The sequence below is a fragment of the Vigna umbellata genome, chromosome 2, assembly GCF_029865625.1.
Source record: "Vigna umbellata cultivar VRB3 chromosome 2, Vumbellata_1.0, whole genome shotgun sequence".
In the NCBI taxonomy this organism is placed as follows: domain Eukaryota; kingdom Viridiplantae; phylum Streptophyta; class Magnoliopsida; order Fabales; family Fabaceae; genus Vigna; species Vigna umbellata.
Window position 1 is genome coordinate 3,125,131 of NC_142166.1, and position 21,302 is coordinate 3,146,432.

General features: G+C 30.8%; 2 protein-coding genes and 1 pseudogene across 5 annotated transcripts; all 3 read left to right on the forward strand.

The window, feature by feature from the left end:
- The first annotated feature begins 2,140 nt into the window (after positions 1 to 2,140).
- On the forward strand, positions 2,141 to 12,248 carry LOC124836934 (protein FAR1-RELATED SEQUENCE 11-like). Of its 3 annotated transcripts, none has more exons than XM_047312212.2 (4): positions 2,141 to 2,232; positions 9,044 to 10,059; positions 10,597 to 11,049; positions 11,120 to 12,248. In XM_047312212.2, exons 2-4 carry the CDS (start codon positions 9,091 to 9,093, stop codon positions 11,981 to 11,983), a joined length of 2,286 nt encoding a protein of 761 aa, XP_047168168.1. In that variant the 5' UTR covers positions 2,141 to 2,232; positions 9,044 to 9,090; the 3' UTR covers positions 11,984 to 12,248. The 3 variants fall into 3 exon arrangements, with proteins under 3 accessions (XP_047168168.1, XP_087961884.1, XP_047168162.1); XM_088105758.1 differs by having other exon boundaries at positions 10,597 to 11,040; XM_047312206.2 differs by lacking the exon at positions 2,141 to 2,232 and adding an exon at positions 4,525 to 4,662.
- On the forward strand, positions 4,268 to 6,059 carry LOC124836958 (cytochrome c oxidase subunit 2, mitochondrial-like; annotated as a pseudogene).
- A 3,083-nt stretch (positions 12,249 to 15,331) lies between the features above and the next one.
- LOC124836963 (cytochrome c oxidase subunit 2, mitochondrial) lies at positions 15,332 to 19,512 on the forward strand. Of its 2 annotated transcripts, none has more exons than XM_047312237.2 (3): positions 15,332 to 15,456; positions 17,300 to 17,728; positions 18,465 to 19,512. In XM_047312237.2, exons 2-3 carry the CDS (start codon positions 17,337 to 17,339, stop codon positions 19,222 to 19,224), a joined length of 1,152 nt encoding a protein of 383 aa, XP_047168193.1. In that variant the 5' UTR covers positions 15,332 to 15,456; positions 17,300 to 17,336; the 3' UTR covers positions 19,225 to 19,512. The 2 variants fall into 2 exon arrangements, with proteins under 2 accessions (XP_047168193.1, XP_047168202.1); XM_047312246.2 differs by having other exon boundaries at positions 15,417 to 15,562.
- The last annotated feature ends 1,790 nt before the right edge of the window (positions 19,513 to 21,302 follow it).

Sequence of the window (21,302 nt, forward strand, 5' to 3'; positions counted from 1 at the left end):
TTTATGCAATGTTATGCAAAAATCATTCTTCCACTTGACACTCTGAATTGTTAAATAACTCACATTATTTTATTTTAAAAGGTTTAATTTTAGCTATTCACAAACAATTTTCAATATATATATAGAGATATTTTATAAAAGATTTTTTTATTATGAAAAATGAGAATATTATGATGACAAATGAACTTATTTATGTAATATTATATGAACTCGTATCGATTATGACAAAAAATCTTTATGTTGATTTAACACAAATATAGATAATACCTTATTTTACATTACAATATCATTTTATATTCATCATTTTACATTAGTTACAATATCATTTTATATTATTAAAAAACCATAAATATTTTAGTCTGAAAAATTAAGCAATAAAAACTCAATTGAAAAGTATAAAAATTTAAAAACTCAATATATATATATATATATATATATATATATATATATAACTTAAATAAAAAACTAAATTAAAAATGTATTTAAATTTATGAAGATTTGAAGCTTAATTAAATATAAATTATAAATGTATTTTAACTTAAAGCTAAAAAATCTTCCATATTATTCCCTATATCACATAGTCGATAATTTGATGTCAATTAACAAAAGGTAAAATAAGTGTAGTTTTAAATTTATATATTAAAATTTTTAAAAGTAAAAATTCAAGTGATTCATAAAAGTATAAAATTATAATAGTAAATATGTATAATTTCTATCTTACACATATAAAAACAGACACATATATTATTGTGGAATATGTGCAATACTGTTCTAATAGTCCATCTTCACTAGCTGATGTACGGAGTTTTCAGTCTCCTCTTTCAAATCTACTAAGTCTTTTAGATGGGAAGTTGATAATAGACTGAACCAAGACTGAGATTTGTTTTGGTGTGGTTTTTAATGAATTAAAAATAAAATAAAATACATAATTAATAATAATAATATACACATATTTATTGTTATTGTTTTATTGTGCTGGACTGTGCTAAAATACAAAGGTACGTCTGGTTGGTGGCATCACACCAGAATTCATGCAGTACTCACCAAACATCACCTATCGTCTGCCATTATTCACTCTCTTTCTTCATCTACTATTTCTTTCACTCTCTTTCTTCATCTACTATTTCTTTTTTCTTACATATAAATAAACAACAATTTTGATGATGTTTTGTTTGATATTTTTGGTGTCAGGAATGCTTTGAGTAGTTCTGTGCTCTCAATCTTAGACTCAACTTCAAAACTTGGTCCATCTTAGTTCCTATACCAAGAAAATTCATCCTTGGATTATGAAAATTAAGTGTAAATTGAAAATTTAAATAAAAGTAAGTACGATAAATAATAATATATAAATAAAATATGCACGTGCAAAAATTATATAAGATAATGCTAACTAATTAATCTTTACTTGCATTAAAAAACAATCAAGAAGATCACCAAATATGAAAATATTGTGATTATAAGGTGGAAGAGCAGGTAAGGTAATTGTGAAATATGAATAAGTTGTTATAATTCAGGATGACTTCTAAAGTGAGATAATTGTTATTCCACTCATATTTTGGTTATCTGTCTTATGAATTTTTATGATTAATATAATTTGATATTGAAATTAATTTAAAATGATTTATACTTTTTATTGTTTTTGTTGAAAATATATATTGAATAAGAAGAAAGTTTTCATTAATACCGATGACATGAAAATTATGGAAATTATACAAAATTTTGTTATCTAACACGTTTTCAAAATCACTTATCATTTTACTAATATTTTTATATTAGTTACCGAACCTCGTATTCTTTTAGTAAAAATGACAAGAAAATAAAACAATTATGTCATTTAGTTAAGAGAAAAATTAATTATCAAATACTCAACTGAAAAATATAAAATTTTATTAAATATTTTATAGAAAAAAATTAAATATTAAAAATATTGAAATCTATCAAAAAAAAATTGAAACTTAATTAAGTAAATTATTTGTTGATTCTTTAAGTTGTTTTAGAACATATTATAACAGATGAATGCTGTAAATATAAAATATAATAAGAAACTTTTAAATAAAAAAAAGATATTTATGTTTTGTTAATTGGAGAGATAGTAATTGGAAGTAGATAGTAATTTAACTTTTAAGGAGTAGATAGTAATTTAACATTTAGGGTTTTCATTGACAACATAGGTATATATTCTAAAGAAAAGCTACAGGAGCGCGCAGCATCCTTCGGAGCAACACTGATGATGTAAGACTATCGATTCTATGTATTAAGTTTCCCTAGATCATTTAATCTTATTTAATATAAATCTGTTATTTGTTAACTGTTATTTTGATTCAATTCTATATTCAAACTACTGCGTTCTTCCCGATCTCTTTCTTTGAATGTTATTTGGTATACAGCCGTTTATTAGATCTAAGTTATTTAGTTTCTTAAGTTTATTAGATCTAAGTTATTTAGTTTCTTACGTTTATTAGATCTAAGTTATACAAGTCTTTTTTTGTTTATTAGGTGTAAGTTGTTTTGTTTCTTGTATACAAGCAGTATACAGAACATACACAAGCAAATCAAAATTTAAGTTTTATATGGTTTAGATGGAGTGTCGGTGGGATCTTTATCTTTTACATGGAGAGGAATGATAATTATGAAACCCTCTGTTTGGTATGCAGTTATATGATACTTTTGAGGGACACAATGTATTATATTTAGTGATCTAAGTGAAGAAGTACTCTAATTTGTAGAGTTAGCACACTGAGATATTAGAAATGGAGTATAAGAAATTGGATGCAGAATCCAAATAGATATTGTGAATTATAAGATATTTATTTTACATAGATTGTTGCTATGGAGGTGAATGAACAAATGTTTAAATAATATGTTGTGATTGTTTTTATAATGTTATGGTTCTTGCTTGGTTTGATTGACCAATGGTCACGGAAGCTTTGCAAGTATAGAATGTGGATGTTATGGAACATGGAATCTGTAGTCGACAACTAGTGTTTTTGAATCATGAGGTTTTTTGTTATCATTAGTACATTTTTGGAAGTTACAGTTTTCTACACGTTCAATTTTGCATACGTCATGCCTGTTTTATTTTATATGTGATTTGAGGTAATATAGCCTGTTTTATTTTATATGGGATTTGATGTAATATATATAGAAACTGTTTATGTAATTCTGCTTTATGCATTTGATCCATATCCCGTATGTCGAGTTTGTACCACTAGTTTTTACTGATAACAATGTCAACTTTGCCCGTGAAAAAAAATAGAGGAAACACAATAGGATTATTAAAGTACCAAGCATTAGATCATGTACCTTGTATTTATGTATGCATGTTTAATGAAGTCCATTTAGTGTAGAGTTTTTTCATATTTTCCTGTAAGTATTAGTGGTTTGGGTCTTCTGTTCCTATTCGTGCTTGAATATGAAAGAGTTTATGTGTGTTCTTTTGGGCATTTTGCCATTATTATAATACGATAATTTTTTCTTTTTTTTTCACAACAAAATCATAGAATTAATGTTACACGAAGTAACCATAGTTCAAAATTATACAAAAGGTAGAAAATATTAAATCTCCCACACACCCTCTTACATCATAATTTGATACTCACAGTTAAACTAGAAAGAATATCAACTCAAAATTTTGCTGCATAAACCAGAGGAATTGCTACCAGAATCTTTGAGAAGCCTATATTTTCAATCTAGCAAGGAACTATATGAGCATTAACCAAAGCACCTCCATCCAGCATCTTGCTAACCCATGCAGCGCTCCCTCCAAAACCTATCAATCTTCATCAATTCTTGTTACTTGGTGTGAACTTGACATATAGTGTATGAGCTTTTGTATTTCGTCTACCGCCTAATGAAGCTTCATAGCTTCTCTACTCTGGTGCTAAAAATATTGCATACGGTATTCTTCCCTAAGTTATAACATATGCTCGCCATACAACAAACTGTGCCCCTTACCCACTTGACATATTCGACTAATTTTATATACATTAGATACGAACTTTATGCCTCTTGTTCTGCTGTATAATACAATAACTATGCTAGAGCTTTTAAATTCTTACAAGAATATACTAATTAAACTATAAAACCAAAAAACGTGGTTTTGGGTTGTAATCGGTTCAGTCTTAAAATTTTTTGTTTGTGATCTCATTGACATGTATTATGTGCGTCTTTATTTGAAGTTGTTTAATAATGTCTCGGAATTTACCAAAATTTTATTAATTCTATTTTTTGAAACCAAAGTAAGCGCAAAAATTCCTCGAGTTGGAGCATGGGCCTGTTAGATCTAATGTTAGGTCCACAGTTGTTGGAAAATGTTGCAAAGGAAACTTTGGCATATCAAGTCTTGCATTCGAATTATTTTCAACGCAAGTTTATTCTATCCAGTGGTAAAGATCATACTATGAACATTTTAGCAAGAGATCATATTCTTCCCCTCGTGACTCCTGGAACTGAGAGTACTATTACAAGTACTAGAATTAAGATACCAAATATAGGGAGTGAAGGATTTGTCTGTTCATCTTTTTAATCAACTGTCAACGGAAATTCAAGAATGATTCATTTCATTAGTTGCTTCAAAACCCCTGTGAACCCCGAACAGATTATTCCTAATCCTTTCATCCATAAAATGACTACTGTGATGGAGAAGATGACAAGGATTCTAAGGTTTGTGTTCTTTCATTACCATTTAAATGTTAATATCTATGTTAAATATGATTATAATAGACTAGTGTGATTTGCAACATCCACTTTGCCATTGAAAAGAGAGACAATGAGAGATTAGAATTGAGATGACTCTCAAATTGTTTGTCATCACAAAGTGCAAGAAGACGAGATATAAGATGAGGATTTGGTTAAGCTAAATTTTTATAAACCTAGGATGTTCTTTTATACATAGAGATAATATTTCAAGATAATAACTTGAAACTCTAGTATTTAGGGAAATATACACAACTATGTTACCTTACTATTCTTGAAGTCTCGGATTGGATTGGTCTCTTCCTAGTATGAGTATTGTACAACAGTATTCGTTTCTAGAGAGTGAATACCTTAGAAGTGTCTAAGGTATGGATGAAAAGAAAGATGTGTTAGTGGCTTTTTCTTAGTCTCCACCTCATCTTGAAGTTCAATTCTTAAATTGTGTCAGACTATATAACCTAAGATAGACTATAACAATAATGCCTATCTTGGAATGATGAAGAAATATCAAGATAAAATGTGGTAAGAGTTAGGAAGAAACTATAGTTAGTTATTGAGATATTAGCTGAATATCATAACTTATAATGATTAATACTTGGATTTTTATAGGAAAATGGAATGATCATTTCCAGTAATCATATATTCCAAGTGTTGCTGTTTTTATTATGTATAGATGGATGTGTGGAGGCTTCCTTTCAATAGCTTATTGTGATGTACCAGAACCATGGCAACTAGGATTTCAAGATGCGGCAACACCTATAATGCAAGGAATAATGGACTTGCATCACGATGTCTTTTTCTTCCTTATTTATATTTTGGTGTTGGTATTATGGGTCTTGGCTCGTGTTTAATGGCGTTTCAGGTCTAAAATTAGTCCTATCCTACGAAGGATTGTTCATGGAACCAGCATTGAGAATCTCTGGACAATATTTCCTAGTATAATTCTCCTGTTCATCGTTATACCATCATTCACTATGTTATCCTCAATGGACGATGTTGTTGTGATCCAGCCATTACTATCAAAGCCATTGGGCATCAATGGCATTGGAGTTATGAGTATTCAGTCTATAACAATTCGGATGAGCAATCACTTGCTTTTGATTGTTAAATGATTCCAGAAGATGATCTAGAATTGGGTCAACTACGTTTATTAGAATTTGACAATAGAGTGGTAGTACCAGCCAAAACTCATGCGCATTCTTATAGCATCAGCTGATGCACTTCATCGCTGGTCTGTACCTTCCTTAATTGTGACATGTAATGCAGTACCTTGTCGTTTGAATCAAATCTCAACTTTTATACAACGAGAAGGGGTTTATTATGGTCAGTGCAGCGAAATTTGGGGAACTATCAGAAATGTTTAATTTAGTTTTGTTACGATCTAAGGTAGGGCTAATAATAAGGGTTAGAAAGTATATAAGCAGAGAGAATATTTAGTATAAGTTAATTAGAGTAAATAAATATAGTATAAGTTAATTAGAGTAAATAAATATAGTATAAGATAATTAGAGTAAATAAATATATATTTAGGAAAATATTCAATATAAGATATTTATAATTAAGGATATATGCTAGGATAATATACGGAGAGATATTTATATTAAATATAGAGATATTTATATTAAATATAGGGATATTTATATTAAATGCAGATAGAGGAATATTTAATAAGAGATGGGCTGGAAATAATTAATATAAATAAAGTTAGAGTCTAGGGTTAAAGGTAGGCTTTTGATTATTGAGTTTTGTAAAGGAGGTTATGCTCCAGAATAGTTGATGGAGGTTATGCTCCCAATTATTAGAAATAATTGAAGGAGGTTATGCTCCCAATTATTGTTTATCCTTGTTTATTCAGATATTACCATCAATAAAAGAGATTCATTCATCCAATATTATTCGTTTATTGTTCTATTCCGTGTGAGAGAGAGTGAAAGGTTGTATTTGGTTAGTTTACGTACTCAGGTACGTAACAATTGGTCCGACCTGCCGGATCGTCAAGGGAGGAAACTGCCGGATCCTAATAGAGACGAGTGAAAGACATCATGGAGGGAAGAATGAATGCAATTGAAGGGAGACTGGAGAGCTTGGAGCAAAGACTAAAGAACATGGAGTTCTCCCTAAGGAGGTTGAAGGCAGAGTTGAGTGGAATACGCCATGAAGTCCAAGCTCCAAATGGGAAGGGACTGCTGGAACCGAACGATAGTGGACTAACGGATCCGAACGTGAGCGAACTGCCAGAACCGAACGATAGCAGACTGCTGGATCCGAACGTGAAAGAACGGACGGAACCTATAGAGAGAGGACTTACCGAGCCGAACGGGAGGAGACGGCCAGAACCGAGCATGAGAAAACTACCTGAACCAAACGGTCTAGTATTGGAAGGAAGAATGAAGACTTTGGAAGGAAGGGCAAATGGAAGAATCAATACCCTGGAGAGAACAATGGAGTCTGTGAAGAGATGGGCCGACAAAAAGAACAGGAGGCTTGCAGTGTTTGGTACACTGGCGGAAGGAAGAGAGCGACGTGAAGTACTGAAAGACATTGAAAACCATTCCCTCAGGGCTTATGGTTCAGGAGAAGTGGTAACCAGAATGCTGGACGAAGAATGGAAGACATTAGAGAAGGTTTTACCACCACCCGAACCTCCAGACATGAATTGATGAGGAGCCATGAGATCCAGCTCCCCGTTTCCAACCTTGAGGACAAGGTTGTTTTGCAGCGGGGTGTAATGTTACGATCTAAGGTAGGGCTAATAATAAGGGTTAGAAAGTATATAAGCAGAGAGAATATTTAGTATAAGTTAATTAGAGTAAATAAATATAGTATAAGTTAATTAGAGTAAATAAATATAGTATAAGATAATTAGAGTAAATAAATATATATTTAGGAAAATATTCAATATAAGATATTTATAATTAAGGATATATGCTAGGATAATATACGGAGAGATATTTATATTAAATATAGAGATATTTATATTAAATATAGGGATATTTATATTAAATGCAGATAGAGGAATATTTAATAAGAGATGGGCTGGAAATAATTAATATAAATAAAGTTAGAGTCTAGGGTTAAAGGTATGCTTATGATTATTGAGTTTTGTGACAGACATTATTGTCTTGTGAGGGAGGTTATGCTCTCAAAGTAATTGAAGGAGGTTATGCTCCCAATTATTGTTTACCCTTGTTTATTCAGATATTACCATCAATAAAAGAGATTCATTCATCCATTGTTATTCGTTCATTGTTCTATTACGTGTGTTTATTGTTCTATTACGTGTGAGAGAGTGTGCAAGGTTGTATTTGGCTAGTTTACGTACTCAGGTACGTAACAAGTTTCCTGTTAAAATGAGACATAACCGTCTAGTTGCTTTTCTTAGGTAAAGTTGTCATCTGCAAGTTGTTCATACATGTCTTTTAGTGTGACAACTCCTCATGAGTATCCTCACACATCCTCATGTCATGGAACATACCCAAGTATGACACCTGAAAAAATGTCACACATTCTTTTTCTTCTGTTCTTAAATATTTCTAGTTTGTTATTGATCGTTGACCAAATTCTTACACCTAACGATTCTACCTGGTATGTTTTATGGCCACTTTTGTGTCGTGTTCAATTTTCAATTTCAAAAACTGAACCCTTTTTAAATTTGTTATATCACCTGTGACCGATTACTGGTCTGAATTTATTTACTCGATGTTTTCCTTTTGTGGATTTCTATTTTTTGTTTTTGGGAGTTTTTCAGTGTTTGGAATGGGGTTGAGATTGTTTGACATATTGGATAAATGGGTTTGGATCTACGAGTGTTAAGTATGATTCCGTTGTTTTTGAGAATTTTGAATTGTGGTATATGGCTGTTTTTTGGGGAGACCAACATGAGATTATTGGATATTAGAGAGTGATAATTGTGTGCTCAGAAGTGTTAGTAGAGAGTGAGAGTAATAGTTGTTATACTGACAACTAGTAGCAGATAAGTTTAGTTTGTTGGTATGAACTCTGATTGGTTTTGACACAGCGATTAACACTCACTTTTACCGAATAGAATGCACCCGAACTTGAAATATGTAAAGGGTGTGCTGTTTAAAAGTTCTGATACTTGTCATATTCAGGGACTCCCTTCCCTCTGGTCCCTTCTATTGTTATTTATCCATATCTGGTGCTACAATTTTCCATTTGGTTATCCTCTTCGTATCAATTGTTAATCTCAGCGCTAGCATATGAAAGGATATAGCATCTAAACCTTCCTGTATCTGAGTGTTTTTAGTAAGCTTATTTCTTATATTTGCGGGCATATCAAATTAGTTACTGTATACCATGCTGATATCTTAAACTGCTTGTTTTGTAGGTTTAAACATCTGCAATCCAATTGGTCTGATAGTAGTACTGATAAAAATGTCGGAAGGAACCAATTTGGTGCTGGAATCATCTGAAAATGGTACGGATTTGTCTCAGGAAGACATTGACACCATTGAGGAAACAGCAGAGGAAACAATTTTGTCAAGACAAACTTCTGTCAACCTTGTTCCTTTTATTGGTCAAAGATTTGTATCTCAAGAAGCAGCTTATGAATTTTATTGCAGTTTTGCTAAGCAGTGCGGCTTTTCAATTAGACGACACCGAACTCGAGGGAAAGATGGGGTTGGAAGGGGAGTTACAAGGAGGGATTTCACTTGCCATCGTGGTGGTTATCCCCAGATTAAACCTTCTCATGACGGAAAGGTGCAAAGGAACCGCAAATCATCTCGCTGTGGTTGCCAAGCATACATGCGTATTGTGAAAAGGGCAGATTTTGATGTCCCTGAATGGCGTGTTACTGGTTTTAGGAACACACATAATCATGAGCTATTAAAATCCAATGAGGTGCGCCTTCTTCCAGCCTATTGTCCGATATCTCCTGATGACAAGAGTCGAATATGCATGTTTGCTAAAGCTGGAATGTCAGTAAGGCAGATGTTAAGACTGATGGAGCTGGAGAAAGGGGTCAAACTTGGTTGTCTTCCTTTTACAGAGATAGATGTAAGAAACTTGCTGCAGTCTTTCAGAATTGTGGACAGAGATAATGATGCCATTGATTTGATTGCTATGTGCAAGAGGTTAAAGGATGAAAACCATAACTTCAAATATGAATTCAAAATAGATAGTAATAACAGGCTTGAACATATTGCATGGTCCTACAGTTCATCCATTCAATCATATGAGGCATTTGGCGATGCTGTAGTTTTCGATACCACCTACCGAGTAGATGCTTATGACATGCTGTTGGGATGTTGGCTTGGTGTGGACAATAATGGCATGCCTTGTTTCTTTAGTTGCACACTTCTACGGGATGAAAACATACAATCTTTCTCATGGGCTCTCAAGGCAAGAACCTTGTGATACTCTAACTTGATAATCTTGTTTGCCATTTCCCAATTGCCTGCTCTCCAGTGTAGGTTTAAGTTACTGTGCCAAAACCTACAATATGTTAGCTTTTGCAAAATAAAATGTGAGCAAATTAACTGTATAAATATAAGTTAGTATGAGTATCTAATAAATAGTATTGTTTGGTTAACATGTGGCACAAGTTAAGAATTAAGCACAGCATTAATTATTGTCATTGAATTACCCTAATTACTTGAAGAATAAAGAATCAAGTGCTGCTTTTATTTTCACGGTAAGAACCTTAGCATGTGCCCTATTAGCTCCTATAAACAAAGCCCTTAATGTCAATGCAGCAAAATATTGCATAGTTTTTTCTTTTCAATGTTTGATTCTTTGAAAGGAATAATTTTTTTTTTCTTGGTAGTATAATATTGCTGATAGTTTTGTTGAAATTTTTATGCTGTAAATTTCCTTTACATGATGTTTATGAGATTTGTTTCGGGAGTTTGTGTTTTTAACCTAATCATCGCCACACAGGCTTTCTTGGGGTTCATGAAAGGAAAGGCTCCTCAAACAATATTGACGGATCACAACACTTGGCTGAAAGAAGCTATTGCAGTTGAATTGCCTGAAACCAAACATGCTTTTTGTATATGGCATATACTTTCCAAGTTCTCTGATTGGTTTTCTTTACTTCTTGGATCACAATACGATGAGTGGAAAGCTGAGTTCCACCGGCTCTACAATTTGGAACTGGTGGAAGATTTTGAAGAAGGCTGGCGGCAAATGGTTGACAAGTATGGACTCCACACAAATAAACATATCATTAGCCTATATTCATTGAGGACATTTTGGGCTTTACCATTCTTGAGGCGCTACTTCTTTGCAGGATTGACCATTACATCTCAGTCTGAGTCCATAAATGCTTTCATCCAACGTTTCTTGAGTGCCCAATGTCAACTAGAACGCTTTGTGGAGCAAGTCTGTGATGTATAATTTGTTTTCTTTAGTTGTATTTCTTGATATGCTATGCCATTTTTTTAAATATTACTTTCTGCAGGTGGCTGATATTGTTGATTTTAATGACCGAGCCGGAGCGAAGCAAAAGATGCAAAGGAAACTTCAAAAAGCGTGCCTCAAAACTGGTTCACCTATTGAATCCCATGCTGCCACTGTACTTACTCCCTATGCCTTGAGTAAACTTCAGGAAGAGCTAGTTATGGCGCCACAATATGCATCCTTCCTGGTTGATGAAGGTTGTTTCCAGGTCAGACACCACTCTCAGACAGATGGAGGATGCAAAGTATTTTGGGTTCCTTGTCAAGAGCACATAAGCTGCAGCTGTCATCTGTTTGAGTTTTCAGGCATCTTATGTAGACATGTGCTACGTGTCATGTCAACTAATAACTGTTTCCACGTCCCTGATCAATATTTACCAGGTCGATGGCGAGGCACTGGTTCATCTTCTGTTAACCAATTCCGGGGTACCACTAGTAGGGATCAGCCTGAAAGGATGCAACTTTTGGAATCCATGGTTTCAACATTTATAGTGGAATCCATTGAAACTGATGAACGTCTGGATGTTGCTTGCGAGCAAATTTCCATGGTGCTATCACGCATCAAAACTCTTCCTAGGTCTCCACATGGGGTGAATGACATTGCATTTGGTTATCCATCAGATTCATTAATCCTCCCAGAGGTAGAAGATACTAATGGAATGATTCACAACTTTACAATCACAAATCCCCATGATTCTATCACTACAGGAAAGCTCAAGGAAAGAAGGGCCAGAGATGGAGTCGATCTCACAAGGAAGCGAAGACAGTTTTCTGCACCATTGTGTGCTCAATATGGACATGATCCATCTGATTGCTCAATAATGGCCACTGACAATATGAGTGGAGATGCATTAGGGTACTTGTAAAGTGGGTGGAAGTAGTAATGTTGTACAAAGTAAATGCATTTTTTTGGGGGGTACATAGATGCAATTTTTTTTTAAATTTCAGATGCATGTAATGTGCATTTTTTATATTTTCCGCCACTCCAGTGGTACACATGTTGCCTCCCTCTGTTTACAAGAACAAATGTTTCGGTGCTTCTTGCACCATTGTATGAGCATGAGAATTTAGATTTGCTTTAAATGCTTGTACATTTTGTGCATGTGTATAAAGAATCGTTTTTTTCTTGTATTTCTGTCTTCAAACATGACGTTTGTAGTTGTGTAGGTTTCGCTTTCATCTTTTTATCTTTTTGGCGTCATTTTTTCACAAATTACGTTGTTCAAGTCCTCATTATCAATCTTAATTGATTAATTAATTAATGATAATTATTAACAATAAAGTAAAGACCACAATTTATGTTGTCAGCAAAGAAATAAGAGTATGCTACTAATAGGTATCTCAACCCTTTTACATTAATGAAAATTGATAGCACAGTAGCATTGGGTATTACTATTTTGCCCCGATTTATATTTCAAATTATTATATCTAAAAAAGCTTTTGACTTAGTAAATGAATCTATTTTTGCTTTAATTGTGTTTATCTATTTTGATTAATATTTTTTTTGTTCAAAATGTTTAATCGACCTTGGTTGTTGATTATTAACATCTTTTATAACATTTATAATTACTTTAAATACAAATATATAGTTAACGTTGACTTTACTTAGATTCTATCTTATTTTATTCATAACATTTTTAGTTGAGACATGTATATTTTTATAATTTTAGGTATCCACTTTTCTTCCTAACATGAAATATTAATTATTCTAAGTATCAATAGCTGACATATCTGACTTAGTTTCCTTTTTCGTGTTGTTAAATACATCAATTAATTGCTTAACCAAGTTGTATGAGTGAATTATCTTTTAAACTTTTAATTTACACTCTTTTATACATGGATCAAGAAGAGATTGAGAGATCAATATAATTTTGGGTTTCTTTTTTAATTTTTATTATGATTTTAATTAAGTGATTGACATGTGAAGACAAAAAACCATAAGATTGTGGTAGATTGTTGATATTCTAATTTGAAAAATAATTATGTATATAATGAGAACTAGTAGTTGTACTAGTGATAATTACTTACTAATTGGTACTAAATGTTACAATATGAGAATTAATGTAAAATTTGAATATATAAATTTTGAAAAAAAAATAATTTTTTTCTTTTAAAATTTTATGGAATTTTGAGTCATAAAAATTCAAATAATTTGATTTTATCAAGTAATCCTAGTCGTGTAACTCATTAGTCACTTTCTCATTTTTTTAATTGTAACCTCGATATTTTTTTTTCAAACTAAATATTATAATAATTCATATCCTTTATTTTTATTAGTTTCTAATTATCTCTATTCATAATAATAATTTTCTTGAAGACACTTGAAACATATATAATCCAAAACTCAATCCAAAATATTTATTTATTCGGCTTGATGTGAATTCAAATAGCAATTATTTAATTACTATTGAATATTCAACTTCAAGTCAAATAAGCATGTTATACTCATTAAAAATATGATATAAATTTATCAAAAATAATTTAAGATATCATCATCACATTTCATTCTAAATATCCTCCATCACTAATAGGGTAAATAATTTTCAATTTTGATTGATAGAAAAAATTGACCAAAATGAATGTGAGTATCATCCATATATGATCATGACTACAATTACTATATTCTTTACATCTTTTCATTTTTTTTTTCAAGTTTTGGTGAGAAAAGTTATTTTTATAACTTCATTCAAAGTCATATTCACGTAGGACCTCAACCACAATCACTGCCATAAAAAATATTTTATTGCATTCAATGAACCAAAACTAATAGAATAAATCAAAGAATTTTCATTAACACTCATTATTTTGTTATAGCAAGAGTTGATGACATTATAAAAACAATAATATAATATAAAATAAATAATAAATAAATTTAAAAATTTAAACAAAATAACAATGTTAAGATATTAAAGAGATCTTGAAACTTGGAATTAGAAAATGAGTTATTCATTTTATAATTCATATAAATATATACTCTTGACATAGATAAATAAGAGAAATTAAAAATATTTTAAAATAATTTTCTTCAAATTTTCATACGAGAGAATAGTTTTATATTTATATTTGGTGATATAACTTAAACATGATAAATACAAGAAATTATTGACTAAATTAGATATCATTTTATAAATTAAAATTAATAAGTATTAAAATAGTATTTATTATTAATAAAAATTATAATTACTTGTTTTAACTACTTCCTATTATTTCTAAAAAATCATAAAATTACACAAGAGACAATCTTAAATTCATTTCACAAAAATAGAAATTATAAACATTTTAAAACAAAAAAGAAAAAAAAATGTTGAAGCTTCGTACAACAAAAGCCACACTAAACTACATAAACAAACTTAGTTACTCCCTCCATTTTTTTTAATATAATATTTTTGAAAAACTTTTTTCTTTTTATTTAACTATCATGCACAAAAATTAAGATAATATTAATTAGTTTACGTACATGTCTTCACTATAATACATGAAAAACAAAGGTAAATTAAAATATATTGAATTTATCAATTGAATATATTGGTCATACTTTTTTAAGGTATACATTAAAATGTCTTTGTATAAGATAAAGTATATTGAATTCATGTGAAGCACATGCCCTTCCAGAGAGTTCAAGAGTTATTCGTGAGAGATCACGAGTTATTATATATATATATATATATATATATATATATATATATATATATATATATATATATATATATTCTCAATTTATTGTGTTGTTTATTAGTGTGCCACGACAGCTCTCATGTGTGATGGATTACAAAATTTTATTCTCCTCCAAATATTCTCATGTAGTGGGATTTAAATAGAAATGTTATTTATATATTATTGATTTGATTAAACTAGTGAAAGTTGGTATATTTTTTTTATCAAACGCGAAAATGGATTTAGATTGATATTTTACCATATAAGTATTTTTATTAAAAAACTAATTAAAAGAATGAAAAAGTATTTCTAAAAATATTTTTTATTTAAAAATATTATTTTTAACTATCAATAATAATTATAAAATAAAAATGAATAAATAATTTTGTTTTAAAAAATCAAATATTAAATGTAAAAGTATAAGAATAAATTAATAATTTTTGTGTTACAACATAATAATTTATAAACACATATACTATTTAATTTTATTAAATCATTAAATCATACAGTTTAACTAAATAAGTTTATATTTTTTATTTAAAAATATTATTATAATCATCGAATAAACTGGGAGTAGATAGTAATTTAACGTTTAGGGTTTTCATTGACAAAGTCATAGGTATAAATTTTAAACAAGAGCTACAGAAGGAGCCACGCCGCATCGTTTGGGAGCAACACTGATATTGTATGTCTATAGATCCGATGTATTAGGTTTTTGCAAATATGTTATAAATTTGTTATTTGTAATTTTGATTCAATTCTAATCTCTGCGTTCTTCTCGATCTCTTTAGGTATAAGTTTTTCAGTTTATTCTTCTTTCGTTTGTTGGATCTAAGTTACTTCTTTCTTCCATTTGTTAGATCTAAGCTATTTCGTGTCTTCTATTTATTAGATATGAGTTTACTAGTCCATTTTTGTTTATTAGGTATAAGTTGTTTTGTTTCTTCTCTGTTTTTTTTAATAGCTATAATTTTGTTTTGTTTCTTGTATACAAGTAGGTTACAGAACATGCACAAGGAAACACACCAGGAAATGTAATTTTTTTATGGTTTAGAATAGAATGTTGGTGTGATCTTTATCTTTTACATGTAGAGGTTAAGTAGAGCTTTTGCCAATGGACGGGGTTGATAAACAATTTTGAAAGCCCTCTGTTTGGTATGCAGTTATAAGATATTTTGGAGGCACACGGTTTCTATTTTTTTTAGTGATCTAAGTGAAGTACGCGAATTTGTTGAATTGACACACTGAGTTCATAGAAATGGATTAGAAAAAATTGGATGCAGAATCCAATTAGATATTGTGGATTGTATGATGTTAATTTTACATGGAGTATTGCTATGGAGGTGAATGAACAAGTGTTGAAATAATATGTTGGTGCTGTTTTTATTATGGTTGTTGCTTGGTTTGATTGATCAGGGAAGCTTAGCTAGCATAGAATGTGGAATGTGGATGTTATGGAACATGGAATCTGTTGTTCACAACTCAGAGTTGTTGCGAGTTTGTAATGTCTATAGAAAGTGTTTTTGTAATTCTGGTTTATGCATTTGATACATATCTTGTATGTCGAGTTTGTACTACTAGTTTTTATTCATGACATCAACTTTGCCTATAAAAAAATAAAGGGAAGACAATAGGATCAAAGTACTAAACTATTATATCCTGTATCATTAAGTTTGTGTTTATATATGTATGTATGTATGTTTAGTGTAGAGTTTTCTTATTTTTTTCCTGTAAGTTTTAGTGGTTGTTAATGATCTATTATTTTTATTTGTGCTTGAATATGAAACAGTTGATGTGAGTTTTTCTTGGACATTTTGCCATTATAATAGGAATAATTTGGTACAGGATTTACCATAGTTCAAACACATACAAAAGTAGAAAATATTTAAGTGTCACACACCCCTACATCTTAATTCCATACCCACAGAAATACAATGAAGAAATCAACTCAAAATTTTGCTGCATTTTTTATGCGCAAACCAAAAGCTCTGAGAAGCATGTACTTTCGATCTAACCAGTAACTTTATGAGCATTAACCAAAGCACCTCCAACCAGCATCCCTCTTACCTGTAGAACCCTCCCTCTAAAATCTATCTTCATCAATTCTTCCTGTGAATTGGTGAAAACCTGACTTATAGTGTACGTTTTTTTTTGTATACGATATTCTTCTCTAATCTGCTGCTAAGTGTTGTATACGATATTCTTCACTAAGTTATAACATATGCTTGCCACACGACAGACTGTGCCCCAACCAACTTGATATGCTCTGCCAATCATAAAATATACATCACATATGAACTTTATGCCTCTGGTTCTGCTGTATAATACAATGACTATGTGAGAGCTTTTAAATTACTACGAGAATATATAAGTTAAACTACATAAACAAGAAATATGGTTTTGGATTGTAATTGGTTTAGTCTTAAATTTTTTTTCAGTGATCTGTTTGCCATGATTATGTATATCTTTATTTGAAGTTATTCAATAATGTCTTGGAACTAACCAAAATTTTATTATTTCTATTACAGTGGAACCGAAGTGAGGGAAAACTCTTGAAGCTCTAGCATGGGCCTGCTATCTCATGTTAGGTCCACATTTGTGGGAAAATGTTGCAAAGGAAACTTTGGCATGACAAGATTCCTGCAGTCGAATGATTTTCAGCGCAAGTTGATTTTATCCAGTGGTAAAGAATATGAGCATTTTAGCAAGAGGTCGTATTCTTCCCCTTCTATGACGCCTGGAACTGAGAGTACGACTGCAATTACTAAATTTAAGATGCCAAATATAGGGAGTGAAGGCTTTGCCTTTTCATCCTTTTTATCAACTGTCAACAGAAATTCAAGTATGATTAATTTCAGTAGTTGCTTCAAAACCCCTGTGAAACCTGAACAGATTGCTGCAAATCCTGTCATCCGTAAAATGACTACTGGGATGGAGAAGATACCAAGGGCTTTAAGGTTTGTGTTCTTTCATTACCATTTAAATGTTAATATATATGTTACATACAATTTTAATAGACTATTGTAGTTTGCAACATCCTTTTTGCCACTGAAAAGAGTGACAATGAGAGGTTTAAAATGGGATTGACTTTCAAATTGTGTCATAACAAAGTGCAAGAAGACGTGATATAAGGTGGGTATTTGGTTAAGCTAAACTTTTATAAACCTAGGATGTTTTTCATACATAGAGATAAAAAAAGTACAGCAAATACACTTTAGTTATGAATTTTTTTCCTGAAATATTCAATCTCAATACTCTAGCATTTAGGGAAATATACACATTTATGTTATCTTCCTGTTCTTGAAATTACACATTGGATTTGTCGCTTCCTAATGTCAGTATTGTAGGATAGTATTCGTTTCTAGAGAGTGAATACCTTACATGTGTCCAAGGTATGGGATAAAAGAAAGATGTCTTAGTGGCTTTTTCTAAGTCTCCGCATCGCGTTTAAATTTGATTCTTTAATTGTCTCAGACTGTATAACTTAAGATAGACTAGAACAAGAGTGCATATGTTGTAACGATGAAGAAATATTAAAATATAACGTGGTAAGAGTTAGGAAAAAACTAAAGTTTTTATTGAGATAAACCGATTATCATAACTTGTAATGATTAATCTTGAATTTCTTATAGAGAACACGATTGATCATTTTCAGTAATCATATATTCCAAGTGTTGTCTTTATTATGAATAGATGGATGTGTGGAGGCTTCCCTGCGATAGCATTTTGTGATGCACCAGAACCGTGGCAATTAGGATTTCAAGATGCGGCAACACCTATAATGCAAGGAATAATGGACTTACATCACGATATCTTTTTCTTCCTTGTTCAAATTGCGGTTTTTGTGTTGTGGGTCTTGTCTCGTGCTTTATGGTGTTTCAGGTCTAAAATTAGTCCAATCCCACAAAGGATTGTTCATGGAACCACCATTGAGATTCTCTGGACCATATTGCCCAGTATCATCCTCATGTTTATCGCCATACCGTCATTCACTTTGTTATACTCAATGGACGATGTTGTAGTTGATCCTGCCATTACTATCAAAGCTATTGGGCATCAATGGTATTGGAGTTATGAGTATTCAGACTATAACAATTCGGATGAGCAGTCACTTGCTTTTGACAGTTATATGGTTCCAGAAGATGATCTAGAATTGGGTCAACTGCGTTTATTAGAAGTTGACAATAGAGTGGTGGTACCAGCCAAAACTCATCTGCGTGTTCTGATAACATCAGCTGATGTACTTCATAGCTGGGCTGTACCTTCCTTAGGTGTGAAATGTGATGCAGTACCTGGTCGTTTGAATCAGATCTCTACTTTTATACAACGAGAAGGAGTTTATTATGGTCAGTGCAGTGAAATTTGTGGAACTAATCATGCTTTTATGCCTATTGTTGTGGAAGCTGTTTCTACTAAGGATTATGGTTCCTGGGTTTCCAATCAAATCCAATAATCTTGGTGGAGACAATGACGACATTGATATGGTGACAGAAGTAGCAGTGACAAGAATTGCTGATGGTCAGATAAGACAAATAAAATTAAGTATTTTTCAATGAGTATTTCGTATTTGAACCAAAGAATTGTCTCAGCAACATAATTAAGTTTGTCACTGTCTATTTGCACTTGGTTTGTGTGTCCCATTTTATTTTGTTATAAAATAATACCTGAAACAGTGTATTTTTGTTATGTGCCATACTTTTTTTTTGAGAAATTAAATGCATACATATTTATTTGTTGGGAAGTTTGTGGTGTGATTTTAGTTGATTCTGGATAAAAGATTTATCCAAATCAATAGAAATATGTATATACTACAATTTGATCTGATTCAGTTGAAATTCGTTCTGCAATGCAAATCTAGTCGAATTTCCTTGTAAGTTTTTGTATTTGATGGATAAATTATTTTAATCACATCAATGAGTTATCTTTATTTGTTTGAAACTTCACTTTGGATAAATAATAAGTGAAATGTTTGAAGGATATGATTCAGATTAATTATTTATTATAAAAAATGGAGAGAAACGTGCATTTACACTTTAATATTGACAATTTAAAGTTTTGTCAGCAATTTGATTGTAACCTAAGTTCTCTAACTCCTTTTCGTATTAAACCAACGTTTTTGGTTAACTAATACTAATTTCATGAAAACAATTTTACCGAATTTTGCTTGTAGGCTGACCATTTTGCACTTATCTTAAGTGTGCTTAAAAATTAATAGATTTTAGAGATTTTGGAGTTATATCATCACAATTTACATTGATAAATATCGATTATTATAAATTCTGATTTGTCGTTGCATCAATCAAATTAAAAAATCATTTTTATAGCAACATCAACTTACAATTATATGATGTTCTACTCCAAAAATAAATAATACTCCATCGAACCAATTTAATTGTTAGATATATCTGAATCATAAAATCCTCCAATATAAATATATACGAATCTAAGGATTTGCTCTTACATGACATAAAACAGTTACATAATAAATCAATAATATAATAAAATAGAATAACAACAATCAGAATTACATCATGTTATTATTAACACTTACTTCGGGTGTTCATAGCCCACCCATAATCACTTAAAATATATCATACTAAGACTTGAAGATCGTTTCTTTAACTACAATTCTTATTAGTATTTATACGTAAGATATTTTTCTTTTAATACTTTGATGGAACACATTATTTTATTCATTATCTTAAGAGTTAGAACTTTGAACAAGTGTAAAATGAAATGAAAACGAAAAACTTAATACAAATCTATTTTAATGAGCTCTTGTGATTAGACATCTCAATTCCAAACCCTATTCACTCTTAATTGTTTTAAGTTTTTCTACATGTTGAACTTATTTTAATAAACCACCTATTCTATTATCCAAGAGCAATTGAATAGTTTAATTAAATTAAATAAAATAAACAAACTTTTATTTTATGAAAAAACATGTTATATTGCATATTCTCCAATTATTTTTAACTAGAGAATCACATCTCATGAAATATATAAACATTTCTTAAGGAACAATATGGTATCCAAATTTTGTTAGTTCTTGGAAATCATAATTTCCAGAGTTTATGGAAATTGTGAATTACTACTCCTAAGAATAATTAAGTTCGGTTTGGATGGTGACAAATATTGTTAAAAACTTTTATATCCCATTTTTAGAAATCAATAGAAGTTATTGATTTTAATTTAAAACTTTAATTCGTTACAACATTAAATGACTTAATAAGAGTCTGGTCAAAATAAAATTAACATCTCTCATGAAAACGTTTTTTTTTTTATGGAAACTTTTAAAAATTCCAGAAAAGCATTGATTGAATGTTATTTTAAAAAGCAAAACCAAACACGATGAACAAGTTTTCCAACTTCATATTCCCAAAAAGAAATCTTTCGATCAAACATCGATATTCCCATTATCCTTTTACAGGAAAAGAAAAATGATTAAAGAAGTCTTATTTAAATGAAAAAGAAACCCAGAATAAGCAAAACATTATTAAAATGAAAAAAAAAACCGAGTACAAGCTGACA

Coding starts and splice junctions, on each gene's coding strand:
- LOC124836934 (XM_047312212.2), top strand. CDS start 9,091: ATGTCGGAAGGAACCAATTTGGTGCTGGAATCATCTGAAAATGGTACG. Junction 10,060..10,596: donor CTTTCTCATGGGCTCTCAAG/GCAAGAACCTTG, acceptor ATCGCCACACAG/GCTTTCTTGGGGTTCATGAA. Junction 11,050..11,119: donor TTGTGGAGCAAGTCTGTGAT/GTATAATTTGTT, acceptor TACTTTCTGCAG/GTGGCTGATATTGTTGATTT.
- LOC124836963 (XM_047312237.2), top strand. CDS start 17,337: ATGGGCCTGCTATCTCATGTTAGGTCCACATTTGTGGGAAAATGTTGC. Junction 17,729..18,464: donor AAGATACCAAGGGCTTTAAG/GTTTGTGTTCTT, acceptor TATTATGAATAG/ATGGATGTGTGGAGGCTTCC.